This window comes from Centropristis striata, chromosome 17 (assembly GCF_030273125.1).
Source record: "Centropristis striata isolate RG_2023a ecotype Rhode Island chromosome 17, C.striata_1.0, whole genome shotgun sequence".
NCBI lineage: Eukaryota > Metazoa > Chordata > Actinopteri > Perciformes > Serranidae > Centropristis > Centropristis striata.
In genome coordinates this window covers 11,160,480-11,185,391 of record NC_081533.1, presented here as the reverse complement: position 1 = coordinate 11,185,391, position 24,912 = coordinate 11,160,480, and the positions used below count along the sequence as shown (strand labels likewise).

The 24,912-nt window shown below is 35.0% G+C and overlaps 4 protein-coding genes across 4 annotated transcripts; all 4 read right to left on the bottom strand.

The window, feature by feature from the left end:
- Positions 1 to 4,581: 4,581 nt before the first annotated feature.
- On the bottom strand, positions 4,582 to 10,105 carry LOC131990194 (C-type mannose receptor 2-like). Its single transcript, XM_059355591.1, has 5 exons — positions 10,072 to 10,105; positions 7,532 to 7,900; positions 6,106 to 6,444; positions 4,920 to 5,262; positions 4,582 to 4,831 (listed from the first exon to the last, which is right to left on the bottom strand). The coding sequence occupies exons 1-5, from the start codon at positions 10,103 to 10,105 to the stop codon at positions 4,822 to 4,824; spliced, it is 1,095 nt and encodes a 364-aa protein (XP_059211574.1). The 3' UTR covers positions 4,582 to 4,821.
- Positions 10,106 to 13,686: 3,581 nt separating this feature from the next.
- LOC131989464 (snaclec stejaggregin-B subunit beta-1-like) lies at positions 13,687 to 14,148 on the bottom strand. Its single transcript, XM_059354694.1, has one exon. The coding sequence runs from the start codon at positions 14,119 to 14,121 to the stop codon at positions 13,771 to 13,773; it is 351 nt and encodes a 116-aa protein (XP_059210677.1). The 5' UTR covers positions 14,122 to 14,148; the 3' UTR covers positions 13,687 to 13,770.
- A 237-nt stretch (positions 14,149 to 14,385) lies between these two features.
- Positions 14,386 to 15,044, bottom strand: LOC131990193 (C-type lectin-like). Its single transcript, XM_059355590.1, has 3 exons — positions 15,022 to 15,044; positions 14,943 to 14,977; positions 14,386 to 14,738 (listed from the first exon to the last, which is right to left on the bottom strand). The coding sequence occupies exons 1-3, from the start codon at positions 15,042 to 15,044 to the stop codon at positions 14,386 to 14,388; spliced, it is 411 nt and encodes a 136-aa protein (XP_059211573.1).
- A 4,539-nt stretch (positions 15,045 to 19,583) lies between these two features.
- LOC131989462 (lithostathine-1-beta-like) lies at positions 19,584 to 21,118 on the bottom strand. Its single transcript, XM_059354692.1, has one exon. It carries the CDS (start codon positions 21,116 to 21,118, stop codon positions 20,759 to 20,761), a length of 360 nt encoding a protein of 119 aa, XP_059210675.1. The 3' UTR covers positions 19,584 to 20,758.
- Positions 21,119 to 24,912: the final 3,794 nt, after the last annotated feature.

Below are 24,912 nucleotides of genomic sequence, written 5' to 3'. Positions count from 1 at the left end.
ATAGACAACCCTCCTCCCGCCCCCCAAATTTCAAGGGGTCCACAGGCTTTGTCTCCATAAAGTACACTGATGAACATACAAACACGCATGTGAACACACATATATACAAACATATACACACACATATATACACACATATACACACATAACAGTTCAGAGCTTTTAAACAAGCCTCAACAAATATTGCCCTCAAAATCTAACACCTAAAGGGCCCTTGAAAAGGGGCTGGACCACTTAAATGGAGTCAAAGTTAAAAGAAACTAAAAAACAAACAAACAAACAAACACAAAAAACAACCTATATACCTGTATAACCTTAATTTTTCATAACTATATGTTTTTTTAATCATTATCAGTGAATGTACAGACTTTATACTTCGTATTCTCTGCGTGATCAATGTATGTGCCTCTTTTTAAAAAAATATTATTTATTTTTTTTTTTTACTACTATTTCTCCCGATTAGTTTTTTGTTTCATGACATTTATTTGTTTCTTGAAATAACTTTTTGTCTGACCTCGTGATTGTAATGTTCCTTAATTATCAATAAAGACTTAAAAAAAAATCTATGTGTTAACTTAACCCTCTGAACCCCGAGACGTTTTCGTGCATTTTTTGCTCCTATTACATGTATGGCCTTGCAATTCACTGCAAAATATAAAATATACAGTGCTTAACAAATGTGTTAGACCAGCTGTTTGTGCCACAGCAGTCCTAAATTAACAGCATTAGTAATAAACAAAAACATTTTTTTTATGTTTCTGTAGGCCTAATGGTTGGTACAGCAGTATGTAGAAGCTCTTTAACAGAAATTATATTTTTAATGCTAAAATATAATTATTATTGGCATCTAGGAATTTTCAAATGTACCGTTTAACCCCCCCAAAACTGTAAAAATAGTAAAGCATATTAATTTTAACTTGAATTATAGTTATTTACTTGGATTCCTGAACAGAAAAAATAGTTTTAGTGGTTGAATGTTCTGCTTGATTGATTTCCGGCTCAAATCTGGATATAAAAAGGTGATTTCTGTTTGTTTTGTTGCCAAATAAATACCAATAACATCTAAGTTTTAAACAAGTTTTTTGAAGATTTCCAAAAAAATTAAGGTTTCTCGTTTGTATGATAGGTGGTCTAATTCATTTATTAAGCACTGTATGTAATAAATCAAAGTCTTGCAGCTCTATGGAATCAGCACAATCGTGGCTAGAAGTGGGAACAAATCTAACATTTTTTCTTTTTGTGCAGAATAACACAGTTATAATGAAATAAATCATGAAAATAAGAAAAAAACGCAAGTAAAATTTTCTTTGTTGAGTGTTTTTTTTAATTGAAATAAAATGGAATTTATATATAAAACACTTTTCCAAGTGCCCATAAGTGTCATGAATATTGGAAAAATAAATTGTGTCTTCACATACTATACATATTGAACTATTTACATTTTTACAACCTCTCTTGGCAAACTGTTACAGATAGTTTGTTTTCTTTAGTTGTGGAATAGTTTATTTCGTTGCATGTCTGTTTGACTGTATCCACTACAGGCAAACTAACATCATGTTCAGCTGCCAAAATACATCCGGAGAGTTTTGTTAAAAGCATAAACGTTGCTGCCGGAAATGATTTGGTTAATCTCGCTGTGGTTAGATTCATGATGTCATTTCTGTTTTGAAACTGAGTCACAGGAAGGTCCCTCGATGCTATCGGCTGTTTTTGGCAAGAAACACAGAGCAGCTTCCTTATTTAAATTAACCCTCTGAGCCACTCAATGTGGCCTTATATTTCATTGCAATATATAAATAAGATAAGTCCTGCACCTCGATGGAATCAGCACAATCATGGCTAAAAGTGGGAACAAACTCAAACATGTCTTTAGAGCAGAAATGACATAAATCATAAAAAAGGGGAAAAACTCAAGTTGAATTTCTCTGATAAATAATTTTTTAAAATTGCAATAAAATGAAATTTTCAAGTGCCCACAATATTGGAAAAGAAAGAAATAGTGTCTCCATGTTATACATGTTGAACTATTTCCAAGTTTCCAGCCTCTCCTGTCCTCTCCTCTCAGCTCTGTGTAAAAAGATTTTCAGTGAATATTTGTCACGTGACCGTTCGTCTCAGCAGAATCAATCATGGCTTCACAGTGTCTCTGAGGAGCAGAATTTAATGATTTTAACAGGATCTAGTTATTACAAACACTTTGTTTTTGGAGAAGTTTTAAATGAGACATGTAGAATAAAGTGATTTTGACAGAAATATCACAATTTTAAGCTTCATTTGGTTCGTTGGTTGATCATAATTCATGATCTGTTCAAGGACTGTCGAAAAAGTTCAAATTCAGACGATAACGCCTGTTTTTACAGTTTCTTAAAACAGTAAACAATGTATTTTTGGCAATCTTTTAAAGAAAACAAACAGAGGTTATGGTTCTGAGGGTTAATGCTGTCACATTTACTTACTGATTTATCTTTCCTTGAAATTCTCTCCCAAAACGTAATTTGCAAACTAATGATTTAGAAGCTTCTAACTTTTTCTTTTACCCAAAATACAGTGTTGATATTGTTTTTGTTATTTTGATGATCCAGAAGATGGTGCTCATAAACAACAGATTAATTTCAATATTCTGTACACAAAATGTTTAATTCAAAAGCAGAAACCCCCGAAACCTCTGGCTGAATATATTTATACTCATTTATATGTATGTATATGTGTATGTATATATATATATATATATATATATATATATAATATATGTGTGTGTGTGTGTGTTTTGATGCATTTTGTTAATATAACTGTCCTATATATTTTAATTTAATTTCCTTCACATCAGTCGATTATATTTTATTTGTATGTGCTTTAACTGTGAAGCTGAATGGCTTATTATCCTTCTGTCAATCAAAAGACCTCACATCATCAACAACAACAACAAAAATAAAACAACTCAATAAACCTTGGTGGAAAGTAAGTAAATGTTCTCAAGTGCAATCTTAACTGATGTTTTATCAAATGAACCACAGCCACACATCAGTTCACTTTTGTATTTATTATAATTGAGCGAAGCATTACAATAAAGTATGAGTTCTGTGTTATTATAAAGAAAAATATAGAGATAGTATTTAAATGCCTGCATGCATTTCTGGCTCTGGCCACTAGGGGGACCAGTGAGCCCTCTGAACCAGCTCAACTGGACTCTGCTGCCTCCAGAAGGTTACTAGTTACTTTATATGTTAACTTTACAGGCTACAAACACAACAAACCGAAAACCAATAATGTTATATAACACACAACACAATAAACCAGTTTTAACATTTAACAAAAACATGATGTCTTGTTGGGGCCCTTGTCCCAATAATAATAATTTTAATTTGTTGAGGAGTTGTTTGGCGTTATGAACATTTAAAATTGGAAAATTGTTTGGTGGCTAAAAAAAGGAAACAAGGTAGGCTTGTCAAATATGAAGAAAACAATACACTGTAATGACTATATGATACAGGTCTTCCTTAATATCCGAATAATTCATCATTCTACGGCCCTTCAGATTTGTCTTGTAATCATTTGGATGCAGGGTTTTAAGGTTTAAATATGATATTCTTGAAAATAGTGGAAAAATAACTCCACCCAAAAAAACATAATTTAGTATAATTTACAGGTTTTGTTTTTTGTCTACATTAAGTGTAAATGTAATTTATTTTACTTATACTAACCATGTAATGGAGGTTTAAATCTGTAAATTGATTTAATGAGAAATTATGGATTTTTGTTTTAACAGTATTATAGAAATCCTTTCACTGCAATATTGAACATATATGAAATATATATATGAAATACACAAAATCTGAAGCTCTATGGAATCAGCATCATGCCTCAAACTGTGGACAAGTATAACACAGTTAAAATGACGATCATTTAAAAAAGAAGAACACAAGTTAAATTTCTCTCATACATTTTTTTTCAAAATTGGAATAAACTGGAATTTATATACAAAACATTTTTCCAAGTGCCCACAAGCGTCATGAATATTGAGGGGGGAAATTGTGTCTCCACATGTTATACATATTGAACTATTTACATGTTTCCAGCCTCTCCTGTCCTCTCCTCTCAGCTCTGTGTAAACAGATTTTCAGTGAATATATGTCACGTGACCGTTCGTCTCAGCAGAATCAATCATGGCTTCACAGTGTCTCTGAGGAGCAGAATTTAATGTTTTTAACAGGATCTGGTTATTAGAAACGTTTTTATTTTTTCGAGACATTTTAAATGAGACATGTAGAATAAAATGATTTTGACAGAAATATCACAATTTTTGATCTTGGTTTTGGCTACTTTTTCTAGTGGAAACTTTTGTAACTTATGATCAGTTCAAGGACTGTCGGAAAGTTCACACTCTTGACGATATTGCCTGTTTTTACATATTTTTCTTTCGATAAACAGTGTTTTTGGTGCTCTTGGTGGGTTGGGGGGGGGGGGGGGGGGGGGCAAGAGGGTTAATCAGCATCAGAAAAATCAATTATTTAATTAAAACTTAGAACAATCACATATGAATTCACATAGTTTTAATATCACCATATATTAACCAAAACTTTTAAAAACTAAACTAAAACATTGTTAAACGAGTGTATAAATGTTAATTATAGCAAAGCAATATAAGTTGTATTCATTCAAACTTCCTCTTGCTGTTTCACACTCATAGGATACAAAATACAACCTAAAAAGACGCATTAAAGGCCAAACTTTAAAAGAAAAATAGGACAACATCCTGATGGAATGAAAACTGTCCTCACTTGTTGTCTGTCCTTATCGCTCATGCAGTTTGAATGAAGTCATTCAGACTTTCCTGCAGGAAACAGAGAAAAAATCGTTAGTGGAGCTAACGCTCTGTCTCTCTGCAGTGTGTTTGAATACATTTTGATTTTAAAACTTACTTCAAAGTGCAGATGAAATTGAACTCTTCAGTTTTAAACTTGCTGACCCATTCATGCTCTCCTCCTTTCTTCATGGCTGCAGCCCTTTCACAGTTCTCCTCCGGCTCCTCTGAGTCCCACTTATCATAGCAGACCACGTTGTCGTTGACCCAGAACCACAAATCCAGAAAGCAGCTGTAGGACAGCCCCAGCCAGACGAGGTCAGAGTCGGCCTGCTTGGCTCTCTCCTGGACCCACCTCTGCTGGTGAGGGTTAGTGATGGACACCAGGTCCCTGTGGTTGTGTCTGCAGTAATTCAAAGCGTCCTCCCAGGTCTTCTTTTCTTTGATCAGGATCAATTTATCTGTCATGGAAGAAACAGACACTTTCTGATTAGAAACCACTTATTGTAACCAGGCGGCAACCTCCAGGTCTGAGCAGGGAGGCAAACCAGGAGGTGCCTTAAGCTGCATTCTACTGAAAATTCCAGCAGGGGGTGCTAAGTTTGGCTGCAAAAAAAAATCTGTCCATTCATTTCAATGCAAAATGAAAAAACTTTTATTTATTACCTCAGAAATGTTTTTTAGGACACTATGGTCTCAATCACTAGTAAAACATCTTCTTCAAGACAATCCGATGTTAACAGTGTAAATAATGGCCCCATTTAGAAGAAAATATAAGATAAAGAATCGTATGATTTGGGGCGGGGCTACCTTTGATTGACAGGTCACTGACAAGGCGAGCCGTCATCAGGAGAGAAGCAGAACAATTTGTATCCAAGGCAACGTGTCAATAAAGTTATATATAACGTTATATAGATTTTAAAAAAGGACATTTAGCGGTTTGGTCTCATAACTTTGACCTTTTCACTGTATTTTCACTTAATGACAGTTTATTTGAACGTTTTGTTCATTAAAAATGTCTTGTTCAGCGTTTGGTTGGACTAACAGACACTCCATGGAGTCGCTGTTCATGTTTCTGAGATCAGTAACATACAATTAGTTTTTGTTTTTTGCCAAAACTAACATCCCATTATTTATATACAGTCTATGGTTGTAACACAAAAACAGATGGAGCTTGTGTTCATGTAGCTGTCACATGACTCAAACCTCCAGCTTTTTAAAAATATATATTTTCCCGACAGAATCATCGTTCAACAAACAGGCACGACCCTCAAATAAAATACTGTTACATTAGTTAAACTCACCATCATAGCAGACAAAGGGTTTTTTTTCATCACATTTATCAGATCTCCATTTTCCATTCTCAACCAGAGCGCATTTCTTGTCGTCTCCATCTGTAGATAAGTCCAGATCCCAGTCTCTGAAAGAGGAATTGCTGCCATCTGACCACCTCCAGCTGTCTCTGAACAGGCCGATCCACAAGTCTTCTTCATCCTGAGGACGCTCCTGCTTGAATTCTGGGTCCTTTAACTGTTCGCATCCACTCACCAGGTCAGTGTGGTTTTCTCTGCAGTAGCTCTGAGCCTGTGGCCAGGTCTCCATTTTGTCAATGAAATGGAACGTTTTATTGTCTTTACGATCTTCTGTGGAATAAAAAGACAAAAAGAAAACAATACACATTTTTAAATAACAATAAAGTTATTTTGTCTTGCTTTAAAGAAGTGAAAAATTAGCATATTAGCCTTCATTTTCAAATATTTACAACAAATTCTTTTCTAAACTAAAAGGAGGAAGTGGGCATTGCATAAGTCTTAATCATGAGATATCACATCATATAATCCTCATTTATAAATGACATGAAGTTTTCCATTTACACTATACTTTAAAACGTTCATTAATATTACACATATTGGAGGCTATATATTTTATATTTATGTCTGTATATATTTATAACTGCAAAGATTCCTTGTAAATATGATTGTTTTTCTATTTTATTTCTTCCTCAATGCTACTTTTGTATAATTTGTTATATTCTATTGTCTAGCTTATTGTTTGAATTCTGTAATAATATGAACGTTTTATGACTGCATTGTATTGTGTGTTGTATAATGGAAATAATAAATCCTTGAATTGGAAATTATTTTTGAATATAAGCATAGAAGTAGAAGTAATTAAAAATAATAAGACCATATAAAACCTGGTCTCACAGGAATCCGTGAAATAGCCACGGATTTGCTTAACTCAAAATTCATGGAATAGCCACAGAATCACTCAAATTTCCGTGAAACTGACACGGATTTCGCTACAATGCAAGTTAATGGCAGTCATATCCCGTGGCTATTCCAACATACAAAGTGATTATGTACATTCACTGAGTGAATATTTAGAAGATAAAACATATATTTCTGGCTACAAATGTGATCAAAATCCATTTTTATGCAGAAACGAAGTCAAAATATTGATTTCTTCACAAAAAATGAGAGAACAAACCAATAGGAAAAAATATCCATGGATAGCCACGGGATATGACTGTCATTAACTTGCATTGTAGCGAAATCCGTGTCAGTTTCACGGAAATTTGAGTGATTCCGTGGCTATTCCACGGATTTTGAGTTAAGCGAATCCATGGGTATTTCACGGATTCCTGTGAGACCAGGTTCATAAAAAGACATGTCCACACACAGACAGGATGAACATCTGTACACAGCATTATTAGCCACATATTCTCACCATCATAGCAGATAAATTTGTTTCTGTCAGAACACTCTTCAGCCTCCCATTCATCACCATCATCCTCCAGTTTCACACAGTTCTCGTCCGCTTCACAGTCTGACTGTCCACCTTTACATTCCCACACACTTCCCTCCAGCCCTGGCAGAGACCAGCGCCACGCCCCGACTTCTTGTATTTCATGAAGCCCAATCCAGACTCCGTCTCGACTCTTTGCACAGTCAAGGAGTCTCTCCATGTCTGTGTTGTCAGTCACTGTGGCCAGGTCAGTGTAATGGTCTCTGCAGTAGCTCTGGGCTTCTGTCCAGTTCTTATACTCTTCAATGAAGTGGTATTCATAGAGGTGACATGTGAAGAAGGCACACTGACCTAAGAAAAAGAAGAAAAAAAGTTGTTTTGGTGGTGATAGAATAGCAAGATTCTCTTATTAACCCACCAACACCCGGCTTTGACAAATATGTTTACTTCTTGAACTTTTCTTCAGTCCTTGAAATGTTACAAAAGTGTCCGAGAGAGGAAGTGACCAAAGATAGATTAACCCATAAGAACCCAGACCCATTTATCCTTAAAGGAAAATGATGGGGGATATACCAGAGACCAAGTGGACCACACAGAACACTTTTTTTTTTAATACTACCCCTATATGTCAAAGATCTGTGATGTGTCAAAAATGTCACATTAAGCGATTATGGTATTATTTTTATGATATTTCTTATTTTAAACTCGATACCTTTTCTGCTTACAGAAACACAAATTTGCCTTTTTCTCTGCATCTCCACAACATATATTAAAATTGTGACATTGTTAGTGCTGTTTAACAACAAATAATTTTTCAGATTTGTTTTTAAGTAGCAAAATAAGAACAAATCAATAATAGATAAAAACCCTTATAGGGTTAAATGCAATAAAGAACACCCTATTAACAGAATCGGATTGTTAAATGATTTTAAACTTAGCCTAGTAACAAAAAATAAGCTTTTTGAAATTAGCTACTTTTTCACATTTCTGTTTCAAGTCACAGCCACATTTTGGAAAAGTCACTTCTTGTCACAGTCACATGACCACCACACCAGGGTGTTGAGTATACGTCACTTAAGGATTTAATGAGTTAATGTGAAGCATAAAGCTGAATATGGGAGATTATAGAAGATTTTAAGTGTTACAACTGTGTCACCGTGGGTTCTTATTGGTTAAAACTGTGATATTTCTATCAAAATCACTTTATTCTACATGTCTCATTTAAAAGTCACCAAAAATAAAGCATTATAGATTTATACTTATAGTCTCATAAAAATACATTATGATGTGAAAAGGAGTATGCAATAAAAGATCCACACTTACATGGGATATATGTTAATAAACATTTTTCTGGCATGCTACATTAAAATCACTCAATGTAGCCACTTTCTCTCAATATATAGATTCTATCAGGGGTTTTGTTTCTGCCCTCTTCAAGCTGTTAGATTACATGTTCCATATCATCATTCAATTAACCAGGAAAATGGATACAAGTACATATTAGTAAGGTCGTTGCAGTTGAGAAAAAAATCACCAGAAATAAAGTCTGACCCAGTAAATTAGAGCAGGTTTAACTCTCTGAACCCCTCGGACCATATTTTTTCTTGAAATATCGCCAAAAGTACACAGTATAACGTAGAAAGAAACAGCCATTATTGTTGAAATGTGAACTTTCTGACAGTCCTTGAACAGATCATTGGTTAATTGGGTTAATTTTCCATTAGAAAAAAGTGACCAAAATGAAGCTCAAAATTGTGATATTTCTGTCGTAATCACTTTATTCTACATGTCTCATTTAAAACATTGCTAAAAATAAAGTGTTTGTAATAAGTAGATCCTGTTAAAAACATTAAATTCTGCTCCTCAGAGACACTGTGAAGCCATGATTGATTCTGCTGAGACGAACGGTCACGTGACAAATATTCACTGAAAATCTGTTTACACAGAGCAGAGAGGAGAGGACAGGAGAGGCTGGAAACATGACAATACTTCAATATGTATAACATGTGGAGACACAATTTATTTTTCCAATATTCATGACACTTGTGGGCACTTGGAATAGTGTTGTGGAAATAAATTCCAATTTAAAAAAAAAAATCAATCATAGAAATTCAACTTGTGTTGTTCTTTTAAAAAAAAAAAAGATTTATATCATTATAAACGTGTTGTTTCTCCAAAAGACATGTTTGAGTTGTTCCCACTTCTAGATATGATTGTGTTGATTCCATAGAGCTGCATGACTTGCAGGATATATTTTAAATACATATAGGATCTACATATATTTTATATATTGCAGTGAATACAAGGCCACAGTGAGTAAAATGTAAAAGGAGCAAAAAAAATAAAAAATAATAGTAAAAAAAAACGCCCTGAAATGCCTGCTGGGTTTCAGAGGGTTAAATTATGTCCCTTAATTTTTAAATGTGTCCCTGAGTGTGAGAATCCAACTGTTTTATTAATACACACTGAGCTATGCTGATAATAAAAAATAAGAAGGCTGCAGTGTTAGAAGATCCACTCACCCATCAGAATGAGCACAAACAGACTCCACTGCATCTTTGCTCTGTCAGGAGAAAATTATACTTTAGCATGCAGTCATAATTCTAACAGCTATACAAAGTTTAGCCAAATAAGGAAGAGGAATACAGGATGGCAGGGAAAATGCAAATCATAGTCAAAACAGAACAAACAGTGCACAAACATGGACAGACATCTATGTTGTATATGCCAATAACAGAAAACATAGAGCAGTTATACTCCACATACAAGTCAGGGACGAGAGAAATATATAGAAATAAAAATAAGCAAAAACACAATACACTGCACTTCCAAGTGAACCAATTAAGGACACCCACACACACACACACACACACACACACACACACTAAGGAAATACAAAAATCTATCCATCTATAAACCTGCAGTTCTTTAGTTCTTAAGTTATACACTGTAAATAATTTACTGTGATTTGTACAGTAACTTTTTGGCAATTAACAAAAAACCTACTGCAATTATTATTTACAGTAGAACTACTGTATTTTTATTTACAGTACCGGCTGATTAGTTTTTAGTTGTGTTTACAGTAATGATTTGTTTACTTTTTTAAGAATAAAAAAACAGTTAAACATTGTGATTTTTTAATGGTACTGTATAATGCAATACGGCACAGTAAACAATGCTGTTAAATTGATAATAATTTCTTCATTACTTTTTATAGAAATAACTAGTAATCGCAAGTAATTACTCTATACACTAAAGAAAATAATATTAATACATTTACTGTTTTACAATTGATTTCCATACTGTGTTTTGTATGAAAAACTTTACTTTAAGTTGATTATTTAAACAGCATTTGTATAGGACTAATTCTGATAAAAATGATGATAAAAATGGAAAAATACAGTAGTCTACTTTACTTTTCACAGTACTACACTGTCTACTGTGTTTTTTCTACAGTAATGTTTTAACTACTGTGATTTTGTCACATGGACTGATTTTTATTTTATTATTATATTATATAATAATTCTATATAATAAATATATAATAAATATAGTAATTATACTAGCCTGGGTATACCCAGACTGCCTTGCGCGCTCGAATTTGATTTCGAACCTCCAGGCAGTCTGGCAACTAGGCGATTTCGCTAGCCCTGTTTTAGGGATCCAATCACAGAGCGGGGAGGGACGGTGAGACGATGACGCGTACTACTCGGCACTTGGAAGCTTTCCGGATCCAACATGGCTGCTGCAGACGCGGAACTCTCTTTAGCTGTAGATGGTGTTTTAAATAGTTTAGAGCGAAAGTTGAAAGGCGAAAGGTCTCTCGGCAGCTCCGCTGTCCCCCGGCTCGGAGCCAGATCACCGGTAGCGGGGCTATTAGCGCCGCACGGGCGGTTTCTGCGGCTCGTTGCGCTGAGCCGGTGAGACCGCCGGTCACCGCCGGTGATCTCGCTCCGAATCGGGGGACAGCGGAGCCCCCAGAGACCCGCAGCAGCTTGTTTGTTGCCCATAAAATCAGTGGATGTGTGTGGCTGAATGACATGAGGGGGAATAAAGCGTGAAAATAAATAATCTTGCAGAAAGCGAGAACTGGAGAAGCAAAGCAGCAGCAACACTCTCTCACAGACACACACACAACAAACATCCATTTCTGTTGCTCTACTACGTCATCTGGTATAACTGATCTGATTGGCTAAGAGCTACCTACAGACGCTTTGATAGACATTCTAAGCGTCCAATAAATGGCTCTGGAGGATCGTAAACCACACCTCCTCTACGGAGAAATGCATTGAAGGTGTCCAGACCTAATCTCCAATGAGATTTGGTCTGGTGTTAGCCAGGCTATAATTATACAGCACAATTATTTACAGTGTATCTATCAATGTGTAGTTCTTTAGTTCTATCTATCTATCTATCTATCTATCTATCTATCTATCTATCTATCTATCTATCTATCTATCTATCTATCTATCTATCTAATGTGTCCACCCTTAAACACACTGCATAAAAAGTACCAGTGACACAATGTAAAGTTTAAACTTACATCTGGTAGCTTCTTCTCTCTCTCCTTCCCTCTTCTTGTCTCTCCTTGATGTTCTGCTGACCTGACTGCTCTCAGTACAACACTACCTGCTCTATATTGCAGCTACTTTACTGCCAACATTTGAATAATACAACATGATGATGGTTCTTCTTGGGACACCACTGGTCCCTAGAAGTACCATGTCAGTCATGACACGGGTCGTTTTACATAATGCCATGGAAAACATACAGGACTGTTTACTGTCTAACAAGCATCATTTCAAAATGCCACAGCTGAAGTAATATCAGCAATACACACACACACACACACACACACACACACACACACACACACACACACAAGCCAATGCAAGTCAAATCAATTACTTGTAAAAAGAAAAAAGAAAATACATTTAACATGAATATTATTTTATTTGTGGGTGTGTGTATATGTCTATATTATATGTATATATACAGACACATACACACACACACACACACACACACACACACACACACACACACACACACACACACACACACACACAGTGAAAGTGTCAAGAACTTGACTCAGGGACTCAGAAGACGGTAGTGTGGTCAAAAAATGCTTTACTTTCAAAATTCAAACAAAAGACGGTCACATGGAGGTTACAAAAATATGACAAAAGACAGTCAGTAACAGAACACAAAACCTGATTAATCCTGGAACTTGGCAAACACATTGGATACAAGACGAACTGACACAAGACAAAGGGAGACAAGGACTATTTATACACGAGGGAGGGGAACACAGGTGAGACAAATCAGGGAGCGGGGAGACAATCACAGTGGAGGGAAAATCACACAATGGAAGGAAGTCAAGAGCCTGAAACGAGAGGGAAAAGGTGACTACAAAATAAAACAGGAAGTGAAGGATAAGACTAGACATGAGTGATTATAACTTTGCGTGACATGACAGAAAGAGGACAGCGTCATTGTTTACAGTTAGTTTATTCAGCCTTAGACAAACAAATTATCCACTTACATAAAACTCCAAAAATGTAACTATGATTAATATACAGTGTGATATATTATAACTATCACCAAATCTCACACCAAAAATAGTAAAATTTGTGAGTGTGATAAGCAAAAATTATAGATTTATACTTATAGTCTCATAAATATACATTAGAATATAAAGATCTACATTTTAAGAATAAAGAATATTAATATATTTTTAACATGTTTTAAAAAACAAAAACAAACCTAAGATCACTCTATGTAGCCACTTTCTCTCAATATATAGATTAAAAAATTGTGATATTTCTGTCAAAATCACTTTATTCTACATGTCTCATTTAAAACATCGCCAAAAATAAAGCATTTGTAATAACAAGATCCTGTTAAAAACATTAAATTCTGCTCCTCAGAGACACTGTGGAGACATGATTGATTCTGCAGAGACGAACAATCAGGTGACAAATATTCACTGAAAATCTGTTTACACAGAGCTGAGAGGAGAGGACAGGAGAGGCTGTAAATATGTAAATAGCTCAATATGAATAGCATGTGCAGACACAATTTTTTCCCAGTATTCATGACATGTATGGGCACTTGGGAAAGTGTACAAGGGATATATTTCAGTTAAATATTAGGCCACAGTGAGTAAAATGTAAAATGAGCAAAAGCACGCCCTGAATGGCTTGTTAGGGTTCAGAGGGTTAAACTTTGCAGATGAAATTGAACTCTTCAGTGTTAGACTTGCTGACCCATTCATGCTCTCCTCCTTTCTTCATGGCTGCAGCCCTTTCACAGCTCTTACTCTGCTCCTCTGAGTCCCAGTTATCATAGCAGACCAAATTTTCGCTGACCCAGAACCACAAATCCAGAAAGCAGCTGTAGGACAGCCCCAGCCAGACGAGGTCAGAGTCGGCCTGCTTGGCTCTCTCCTGGACCCACCTCTGCTGGTGAGGGTTAGTGATGGACACCAGGTCCCTGTGGTTGTGTCTGCAGTAATTCAAAGCGTCCTCCCAGGTCTTCTTTTCTTTGATCAGGATCAATTTATCTGTCATGGAAGAAACAGACACTTTCTGATTAGAAACCACTTATTGTAACCAGGCGGCAACCTCCTGGTCTGAGCAGGGAGGCAAACCAGGAGGTGCCTTAAGCTGCATTCGACTGAAAATCTGTCATGGAAGAAACAGACACTTTCTGATTAGAAACTACTTATTGTAAAAGAAAAACAGACGGAGCTTGTGTTCATGTAGCTGTCACATGACTCAAACCTTCAGCTTTTTTATGCATAAGCATGTACCCTTCAATAAAATACTGTTAGATCAGTTAAACTCACCATCATAGCAGACAAAGGGTTTTGCTTCATCACATCCATCAACGCTCCATTTTCCATTTGCAGCCATAGCGCATTTCTTGTCGTCTCCATCTGTAGATAAGTTCAGATCCCAGTCTCTGAAAGAGGAACTGTTGCCATCTGACCACCTCCAGCTGTCTCTGAACAGGCCGATCCACAAGTCTTCTTCATCCTGAGGACGCTCCTGCTTGAATTCATCGTCTTCTAACTGTTTGCGTCCACTCACCAGGTCAGTGTGGTGTTCTCTGCAGTAGCTCTGAGCCTGTGGCCAGGTCTTGGTTTCGTCAATGAAATGGAACTTTTTACCGTCTTGCTTTGTTTCTGTGGAGAAAAAATGAAAGACAAACTTGCACCATATATGTCTTGAGGAAACATATAGATCTAATTACACAAGAAACGTTGATTCACTTCTTTGGATTCCAGTGCAGCTCAGATATTAATGATTAAATATGGTGAATGAGTCAATGACATGAGTAGCATTATGTGATTCAGTGAGGAAGTGGATTATTAGCTACATTTTCTCACCATTGTAGCAGACGAATTTAAACTCCTCTAGACAACTGTTGTCGGACCATTTATCACTTTGGGGCTGGTATAAACGCACACAGTTCCCAGGAAACGTGTCATCGTTTGGTTCACCTGGAGCCCAGTTTGTCGGGTCTTCAGTGTACTCCACCCCTGGCAGAGACCAGTGCCACTTCCTGTTAGTATCTGTTTGGTTGTAAAGCCCAATCCAGACTCCGCCTGGATTCACTGCAAAGTCAAGGAGTCTCTTCATGTCTGTGTTGTTAGTCACTGTGGCCAGGTCAGTGTGGTTTTCTCTGCAGTAGCTCTGGGCTTCTGTCCAGGTCTTAGTCTCGTTAATAAAGTGGTACTCATACAGGCGACATGTGATGAAGGCACACTGACCTAATAATAGAAACAGAGAACAGAATCTGTTTATCAAATCAAAATCATGTGGTAGAACACTACTTACACCATACTTTTAATTTAAAAGCTACTCTTATTTACTCCACTTATTAGACTTTTTATTGCTGTCCACCTTTTTTTTTCATGACTCCAGAAGTGATTTTAGTTCAAACTGCTGTAGATCTGATAAGAAGATCCACTTACCCATCAGAATGAGCACAAACAGACTCCACTGCATCTTTGCTCTGTTAGAAGAAACTAATATTTTAGTGTGCAGCGAACAAAACACAATGATTCTAACAAAATATGTCAGTTTCAAGAAAATTTAGTTTTAACACTTTTAGCACTGTATTTCAGGGAAACAAACAAACAAACAAACTGTAAAGTCTCCACCCAGTTCAAACCAGCACTGAGAGTGGCTCACACTGTGGAGTTCATCAGCCACTTTTCTTTTTAGCACATGCAAGATGTCTAATTTGAGTAAAACACAAATAATGTCATGCGTCAGAATGGAAATATAAGAGAGAAAAAAACACCTTTCCATTATCATTCAACAGAGAAAACATGGCACATTGTTTCTATGGAGACTTTTAACATTTAAAGGAATACTGTTTCAGCAGTGGGCGAGACCCAATGATGTTATCAGTTCTGTAACCAGAATAATAATAATAAAAGATTGTTAGATAATTAAACGTAAGTAAACAGATTTTTTTTAAAAAGAAAAAGAAATTATTTCTGTATTATGAGTGAAGAAACATCGGCTTATTAGAAATACACACAGTAACCAATGCAACCATATAAAGAGTTATTTTTTTCTAAAAGCAGTCATTCAAAAAAGTTATGTGGAGAAAAAAAAAGAAGAAGAATGAAAAAAAATGATTAAAGAATTACGGAATTTATGAGCAGAACAGTGGCAGGCCACCTTATGTAAAAAAAAATAAAAAAGAAGAATAAAAAAAAAAAAAATAAAATGGAAAATACAATTAAAAAAAACTAAAGAATATATTAAAATATGACAAATTAGCTCATTTGTTTGGTAAACTTAAAAAAAGAAGAAAGACAGAATTCACTTCATAAACACACACACACACACACACGATTAATAAATAATTAAAACATAACTAGTTAAAAGAAACACAACAGAATAATAACTTATATCTCGTGATTCGTGCTTGGAGCTGCTCTCTTTTAGCCACGTCAACGCCAATATTTGAATATTAAAATAGAGAAATCTGAGATGTCTGTGGTAGTCGAGAAAGGAGCCATTGATGACCAGAACAACATTTACATGATGGAACAACAAGACAAGAAAGAAAGGTGTCATTCCACAAATAACAAGAACATATTTTTCTTTACTATAAAAAGACATCAAAGAGATACAAAGTCACTAGAAAGACAGAAAATGAAAACAAAGAGAAACAAAATGACGAGAAAGACACAGAAAATTACAATAAAGACAAAAAAATACAACAAACAGACTAGAATTATATCAAAAAGGCAAAACATATTAACTAGTTAAACGAAACAACAGAATAATAACTTACATCTGGTGATTCGTGCTCAGAGCTGCTTCAGTCTGGTGTCTCTGCTGATGAATCCTCAGATACACCACTATTTGAATATTAAAATAGAGAAATCTGAGATGTCTGTGGTAGTCGAGAAAGGAGCCATTGATGACCAGAACAACATTTACATGATGGAACAGCAAAACAAGAAAGAAAGGTGTCATTCCACTAATAAGGAGAACATTTTTTTTTTTTTTACTTTAAAATTACATCAAAGAGATTCAAAATCACCAGAAAGACAGAAAATGACAACATAGACACACAAAATTACATCAAAAAGACGCCAAATGAAAAAAATAACTTTGAAAAGACCAAAAACAACAACAAAGAAACACAAAATGACTTCAAGTCGATACAAAATGATAAACAAGACACACAAAATGACTTCAAAAACAAACAAAATTACTTCAAAAACAAACAAAATGACATCAAAGACATACAAACTTTCCACAAATAGGTACAAAATTACAACAAATACACAAAATGATGACAAAGAGACACAAAATGACTTCAAAAATACCCCAAATTACAACAGAGGGATACAAAATGAATAGAAAGACACAGAAAATGACAATGAAGACATAACATTACACAAAAAAAGACACAAAAGTACTTCAAAAAGGCATTTTTTTTAACTAGTTAAAAGAAACACAACAGAATAATAACTTACATCTGGTGATTTGTGCTCAGAGCTGCTTCAGTCTGGTGTCTCTGCTGATGAATCCTCAGATATCAGACAGGTAGCTGCTCTCTTTAAGTCACGTCACCGCCAATATTTGAATATTGAAATAGAGAAATCTGAGATGTCTGTTTTTGTCGAGAAAGGAGCCATTGATGACCAGAACAACATTTACATTATGTAACAACAAGACAAGAAAGAAAGGTGTCATTCCACAAATAAGGAGAAAATATTTATATTTACTGTAAATTGACCTAAAAAATACCCGAAATGACATCAAAGAAATACAGAATCACTAGAAACACAGAAAATGACAACAAAGACAAACAAAATGACATGAAAGAGACAATATAACTTCAAAAAGACCCCAAAACAACAACAAAGAGACACAAAATGACTTCAAGAAAATACAAAATTACTACTGTAGTGACTTGATTTAGACAAAACAAAAAAATAAGCCACAATGAGGGGCTGGTACCGGGATACGTAGTTGACGCGTTTGATGCGTCGTCATGCGGCGGCTGCATGTAGTCAATCAAACATCTGCGAACTTGTGCTTAAAACGTATTTATTTACTACCATGTATCACTACAGCTTTGCTCTACACACACTTACATCACTAACTGGCATAAAACAAACAAAAGTGCTTAAAGGTTAGCCGGCAGTCAAACGGCAGCATTGGCAGGCAGAGGGAGAGCTTGAGGATTGTTCTCATCTTAAATAGACCGTCAGATTGGATAGAGGGTGTGTTTTGGTGGAGGATGTATGAGGAGTGATTCATGTCATGTGTATGGCAGCACGGCTCGAGTCGCCTGCCTGAACGAGCTGGCAGACTTCGATCCAGTTTAAACTTACATCTGGTAGCTTCTTCTCTCTCTCCTTCCCTCTTCTTGTCTCTCCTTGATGTTCTGCTGACCTGACTGCTCTCAGTACAACACTACCTGCTCTATATTGCAGCTACTTTACTGCCAACATTTGAATAATACAACATGATGACAACAGATCCTTGTGTGAACACCGCTGGTCCCTAGAAGTACCATGTCAGTCATGACACGGGTCGTTTTACATAACGCCATGGAAAACATACAGGACTGTTTACTGTCTAACAAGCATCATTTCAAAATGCCACAGCTGAAGTAATATCAGCAACACACACACACACACACACACACACACACACACACACACACAAGCCAATGCAAGTCAAATCAATTACTTGTAAAAAGAAAAAAGAAAATACATTTAATATGAATATTATTTTATTTGTGGGTGTGTGTGTATATGTCTATATTATATGTATATATACAGACACATACACACACACACATGTATATATATATATATATATATATATATATATATATATATATATATATATGTATATATATCATTTCATTTTTGTATATCTTTGTGTTTATATATAAATATATATAGATATATACATATAAACACAAAGATATACAAAAATTAAATTATATAAAATGTATCACATTAACAACAATGAATAATTAGAATTAATTAATTTATTTTTTGTAACTAATAGATTTTAATCACATTCGCTTCACTTCCTTTACCATAGTAGGACAAAAACTATTTAATAGATGTTTTTAGAGAATTTTTTTAACCATATTAAAATTTCTTGTTTTTTTTAAACAAGTAGAATGTTCTGTACAGTCAGACCAAATTAAGAAAAGGCTAAGTTATGTAAAGCTTTCATGTGTGGAGAGACTCTTTGTTACTAACTTCCTGTCAGGAGGTGAACTGAGGAGGTTAATTATTTAAAGACAAAGCGACACTAGTGGACTGTTTTTGTTTTTTTAGCAGAACATTGATGATAGCTCAGTCTGGTTCAGGTTGAACACATTTTTTAAATAAGACAGCTGCTCAAAATGGACATCAATCACCGAAAAAGTTATCAGCTGTTACTGATGAAGAGCTAAAACTTGTAAAAAAAAATTAACATTTTAAGCCTGTGAAAAAGGACAACATCATTGTTCATAGTTAATTAGTTTATTCAGCCTTAGACAAACAAATTATCCACTTACATAAAACTCCAAAAATGTAACTATGATTAATATACAGTGTGATATATTATAACCATCACCAAATCTCACACCAGAAATTGACATTTTTTTGAGTGTGATAAGCAAAACATTATAGATTTATACTTATAGTCTCATAAAATACATTAGGATATAAAGATCCACACTTTAAGAGAAAAGAATATAATTATAAACACATTTTTTAAAACAAACTTTTCTTCTGGCATGCTACATTAAAATCACTCAATGTAGCCACTTTCTCTCAATATATAGATTCTATCAGGGGTTTTGTTTCTGACCTCTTCAAGCTGTTAGATTACATGTTCCATATTATCATTCAATTAACCAGGAAAATGGACATAAGTACATATTAGTAAGGTCGTTGCAGTTGAGAAAAAATCACCAGAAATAAAGTCTGACCCAGTAAATTAGAGCAGGTTTAACTCTCTGAACCCCTCAGAGCATATTTTTTCTTTAAATATCGCCAAAGTACACAGTATAACGTAGAAAGAAACAGCCATTATTGTTGAAATGTGAACTTTCTGACAGTCCTTGAACAGATCATTGGTTAATTGGGTTAATTTTCCATTAAAAAAAGTAACCAAAACAAAGCTCAAAATTGTGATATCACGTGATATCACGTAATCACGGTCGTAATCACTTTATTATACAAACCTTGTTTAAAATGTCTCCAAAAATAAAGTGTTTGTTATAACTAGATCCTGTTAAAAACATTAAATTCTGCTCCTCAGAGACACTGTGAAGCCATGACAATGACAAATATTCACTGAACATCTGTTTACACAGAGCTGAGAGGAGAGGACAGGAGAGGCTGGAAACATGTAAATAGTTCAATATGTATAGCATTTGGAGACACTATTTTTTCATGTTCATCACACTTGTGGGCACTTGTTTTTAACTTTTTTTTATGATTTATGTCATTGTAACTGTGTTATACTGAAGAAATGTTTTAACTATTTTCACTTCTAGCAATGATTGTGCTGATTCCATAGAGCTTCAGGACTTACTTAATTTGTAAAAAAAAAAAAAAAAAAGGAAATATTGCAGTTAAATATTAGGCCACAGTGAGTAAGATATAAAATGAGCAAAAGAACGCCCCGAAAGACCTTGTTGGGGTTCAGAGGGTTAAACTTGCTTCAAGGTGCAGATGAAATTGAACTTTTCAGTTTTAAACTTGCTGACCCATTCATGCTCTCCTCCTTTCTTCATGGCTGCAGCCTTATCACAGCGCCCCTCCGGCTCCTTTGAGTCCCACTTATCATAGCAGACCACGTTGTCGTTGACCCAGAACCACAAATCCAGAAAGCAGCTGTAGGACAGCCCCAGCCAGACGAGGTCAGAGTCGGCCTGCTTGGCTCTCTCCTGGACCCACCTCTGCTGGTGAGGGTTAGTGATGGACACCAGGTCCCTGTGGTTGTGTCTGCAGTAATTCAAAGCGTCCTCCCAGGTCTTCTTTTCTTTGATCAGGATCAATTTATCTGTCATGGACACTTTCTGATTAGAAACCACTTATTGTAAAAGAAAAACAGACGGAGCTTGTGTTCATGTAGCTGTCACGTGACTCAAACCTTCAGCTTTAAAAAAATATATGTATATATATTTTCCCAACAGTCATCGTTAAACACACAGGCATAAGCATGTACCCTTAAATAAAATAATGTTAGAGCAGTTAAACTCACCATTACAGCAGATAAAGGGACAGGGCAGACCTAAGAACAGAGAACAGAATCTGTTCATTAAATCAAAATCATATGGTAGAACACTACTTACACCATACTTTTAATTTAAAAGCTGCTCTTATTTACTACTTTTTATTGCTGTCCAGCTGTTTTATGACTCCAGATGTGATTTTAGTTCAAACTGCTGTAGATCTGATAAGAAGATCCACTTACCCATCAGAATGAGCACAAACAGACTCCACTGCATCTTTGCTCTGTTAGAAGAAACTAATATTTTAGTGTGCAGCGAACAAAACACAATGATTCTAACAAAATATGTCAGTTTCAAGAAAATGCATTTTTAACACTTTTAGCACTATATTTCAGGCAAACAAACAAACTGTACACCCCTCCTAGTTAAATGAGGAGACAGAATAATGTTCAGTGGCAAATATGCAAATTGTGATCAACCCAGCACTGAGAGTGGCTCACACTGTGGAGTTTATCGGCCACTTTTCTTTTTAGCACATTCAAGATGTCTAATTTGAGTAAAACACAAATAATGTCATGCGTCAGAATGGAAATATGGGAAAAATCACCTGTCCATTATCATTCAACAGAGAAAACGTGGCACATTGTTTTTAATGGAGACTTATAAAATTTAAAGGAATACTGTTTCAGCAGTGGGCGAGACGTAATGAAGTTATCGGTTCTGTCACCAGAATAATAATAAGAAAAGATTATAAAAAGTAAGTAAATTGGTCATTGTTGCTTTCGTCAGGCGAAAAACATAATTTGAAATTATTTCTGAATTATGAGTGAAGAAACTGTTAATGACATCAGTTTATTATAATAACACACAGTCACCAATGCAACTATATAAAGAGTTATTTTTTTTCCAAAAGCTGTAATTAAAAAAAAAAAAAAAAAAAAAAAAAGGATTCAAGCATTATTGCATTTGTTAGCAGAACAGTGGCAGGCCAACTCATGTAAAAATAAAATAAAAAATAAAAAAAATACAATTAAAACTGCATATTCAAATGAAATAATCTTACTAATTAGCCAATTTTTTTTGTAAACTTAAAAAAAAGAAGAAAGATGGAATGGACTTTCCGCTTTTGCACACACACACACACACACACACACACACACACACACACACACACACACACATACACATACAAATAAATAATTAAAACATAACTATTTAAAAGAAACACAACAGAATAATAACTTACATCTGGTGATTCGTGCTCAGAGCTGCTTCAGTCTGGTGTCTCTGCTGATGAATCCTCAGATATCAGACAGGTAGCTGCTCTCTTTTAGCCACATCAACGCCAATATTTGAATATTAAAATAGAGAAATCTGAGATGTCTGTGGTAGTCGAGAAAGGAGCCATTGATGACCAGAACAACATTTACATGATGGAACAGCAAAACAAGTTACAAATTACAAGAACATATTTTTCTTTACTATAAAATGACAACAGAGAGATACAAATTGACTACAAAGATACAAAATGACATCAAAGAGACAAAACACAAAAAAGGAACAAAATGACAAAAAAAAAAACAACCCAAAAATGACTTCAAAAAGGCACAAATTACATCACAGACACAGAAAATTACTTCAAATAAACATTAAAAAACAAGTAAATCTCACCCTTGTCGGAAACATTATCTCAATAAAAAAAGGCAGAATGCAAAAATCACTGTGTTCTTTTTTTTTTTAATTATGTATTTCACAGCATCCAAGCTGTTTTGTAAAGTAACTTGCTTTTTTTTTTTTTTTTTTTTTTTTTACTGAGGAAATGTTTTAAGTAAACAATAAATATATGTTGGGGTTTACGCATGCCGCAAACCTGAGCACCACTTGTCTGTGTGTCACAGCTCAAATACTTATTCACCCCGAATCGGGGCACCACTCTGTAAATCAGAGAAAAGATAGCCAATTCAACTATATTAGTCACATAAAGTTGCTACACTATCAGTTTGGAACTCTGATTAATAATAAACTTAATTATAACCAAATAACCATATTAATATTTAGTAATGGTTGAAAGAATTTGGAGTTCTTTTCATTGAAGAGGTTGGCCTATCACTCATTCATGTTCAATGTTAAAAGAAAAGCGTGTTGTGGAAAATATTATATTCTTGATATTTTAAAGCATTAAACATTTACAGCAGAGTAATCCAGCTCTCAGAGACACAGGGCCAGACAACTTCTCTACAGGGGGTTATAATGTGTATTTGCATGATAGTATCTGACTGGATTTGTTTTTAATCCACTTTCTTTTGTTTCTTTAAAGCCTTTGTTACCGTCCTGCAATGTCCGATCCTTGTATGTAGATTACATTAAGTCACGACTCACCTGTAACTACCTCCGGCCCTTTAATCATGTGAGACTGAATTTCTGTATAAAAGTGTAAGAGTTTTTTTTTTGTCGGGAGAGAAAGCTGACTGATTTCTTTTTTTTTTTTGAAAAATCTTTTTATTAGTATTTGTAATTAAACCCCCTTCCCCCCACCCCACCCGCCCATCCCACCCCATTGTCCCATATCCTCTACAAAAAAAAAAAGGAGAATACAACAGAGAAAGTAATCCAATAAGGAAAACAGGAGAGAAAAAAAAAAAGGTAACAGCTGAATCGACTGCTAAAATAAAAAAAGAAGCCTAAACATGTACATATGTATATATATATATATATATATATATATATATATATATATATATATATATATATATATACATACACACATATACATACACATGTATACACATATATATACATATACATATATATACATACACACACACATATACTTACTTACGTATATACATACATACATATATATACACACATACACGCTGACTGATTTCTCTCCGTACTATAGACTATAGACTTTTGATTTATCACACTGGCTTTCTGCATTTTTCTTCAACACTCTCAGTACTTTTTGAAGAAGTTGCACCTACAGTGTATAGTTCAAAAAGATATCTATCTATAAAAGCAAGAAGTGTGTGTGTGTGTGTGTGTGTGTGTGTGTGTGTGGCATATCTCGCTGACCGTTTGTCAGACTGACCTCAAATTTCGTATGTGTCTTGCGCATGGCATGAAGGTGTGCATCCTCGATTTTGAAGATTTTTGAATTCATTTTTCAAAACATCATTATTTACGTAGGACGTGTTGCGGCATTGCACTGTTTCCGATCGGACGCCTTTTAGCAGAGCTCCGCCCCATTGTGTGATAGGCCTACACCTGGTCAGTAACACAATTCACTCTGGATTTACACACCTGACTCATCTCATCTGTGAGTCTATTTAGCCTACCTATCTTTAGGAGTTTTAAAGTGTGCTACAAGGTTTGATTTTCCAATAATATTCAAATAGTTTCCAGCGAATATCAATGTTCAATGTGTATGTGCTGGATGGTGTGGTACCTTATGAAAAGTAAGTGTTTTATGGAGTTGCAGACGTTGTAGTGTGGCATGTAATCTGCAAATTCTGTTATTCGCTATTAGCATGCTAAGTGGAGATTTAGCTTTATTCACTTCTTATGTTGCATTACTATGTAAATCAGGGATGACATTCATGTTGCTTGGCGTAATGCCCATAATCATT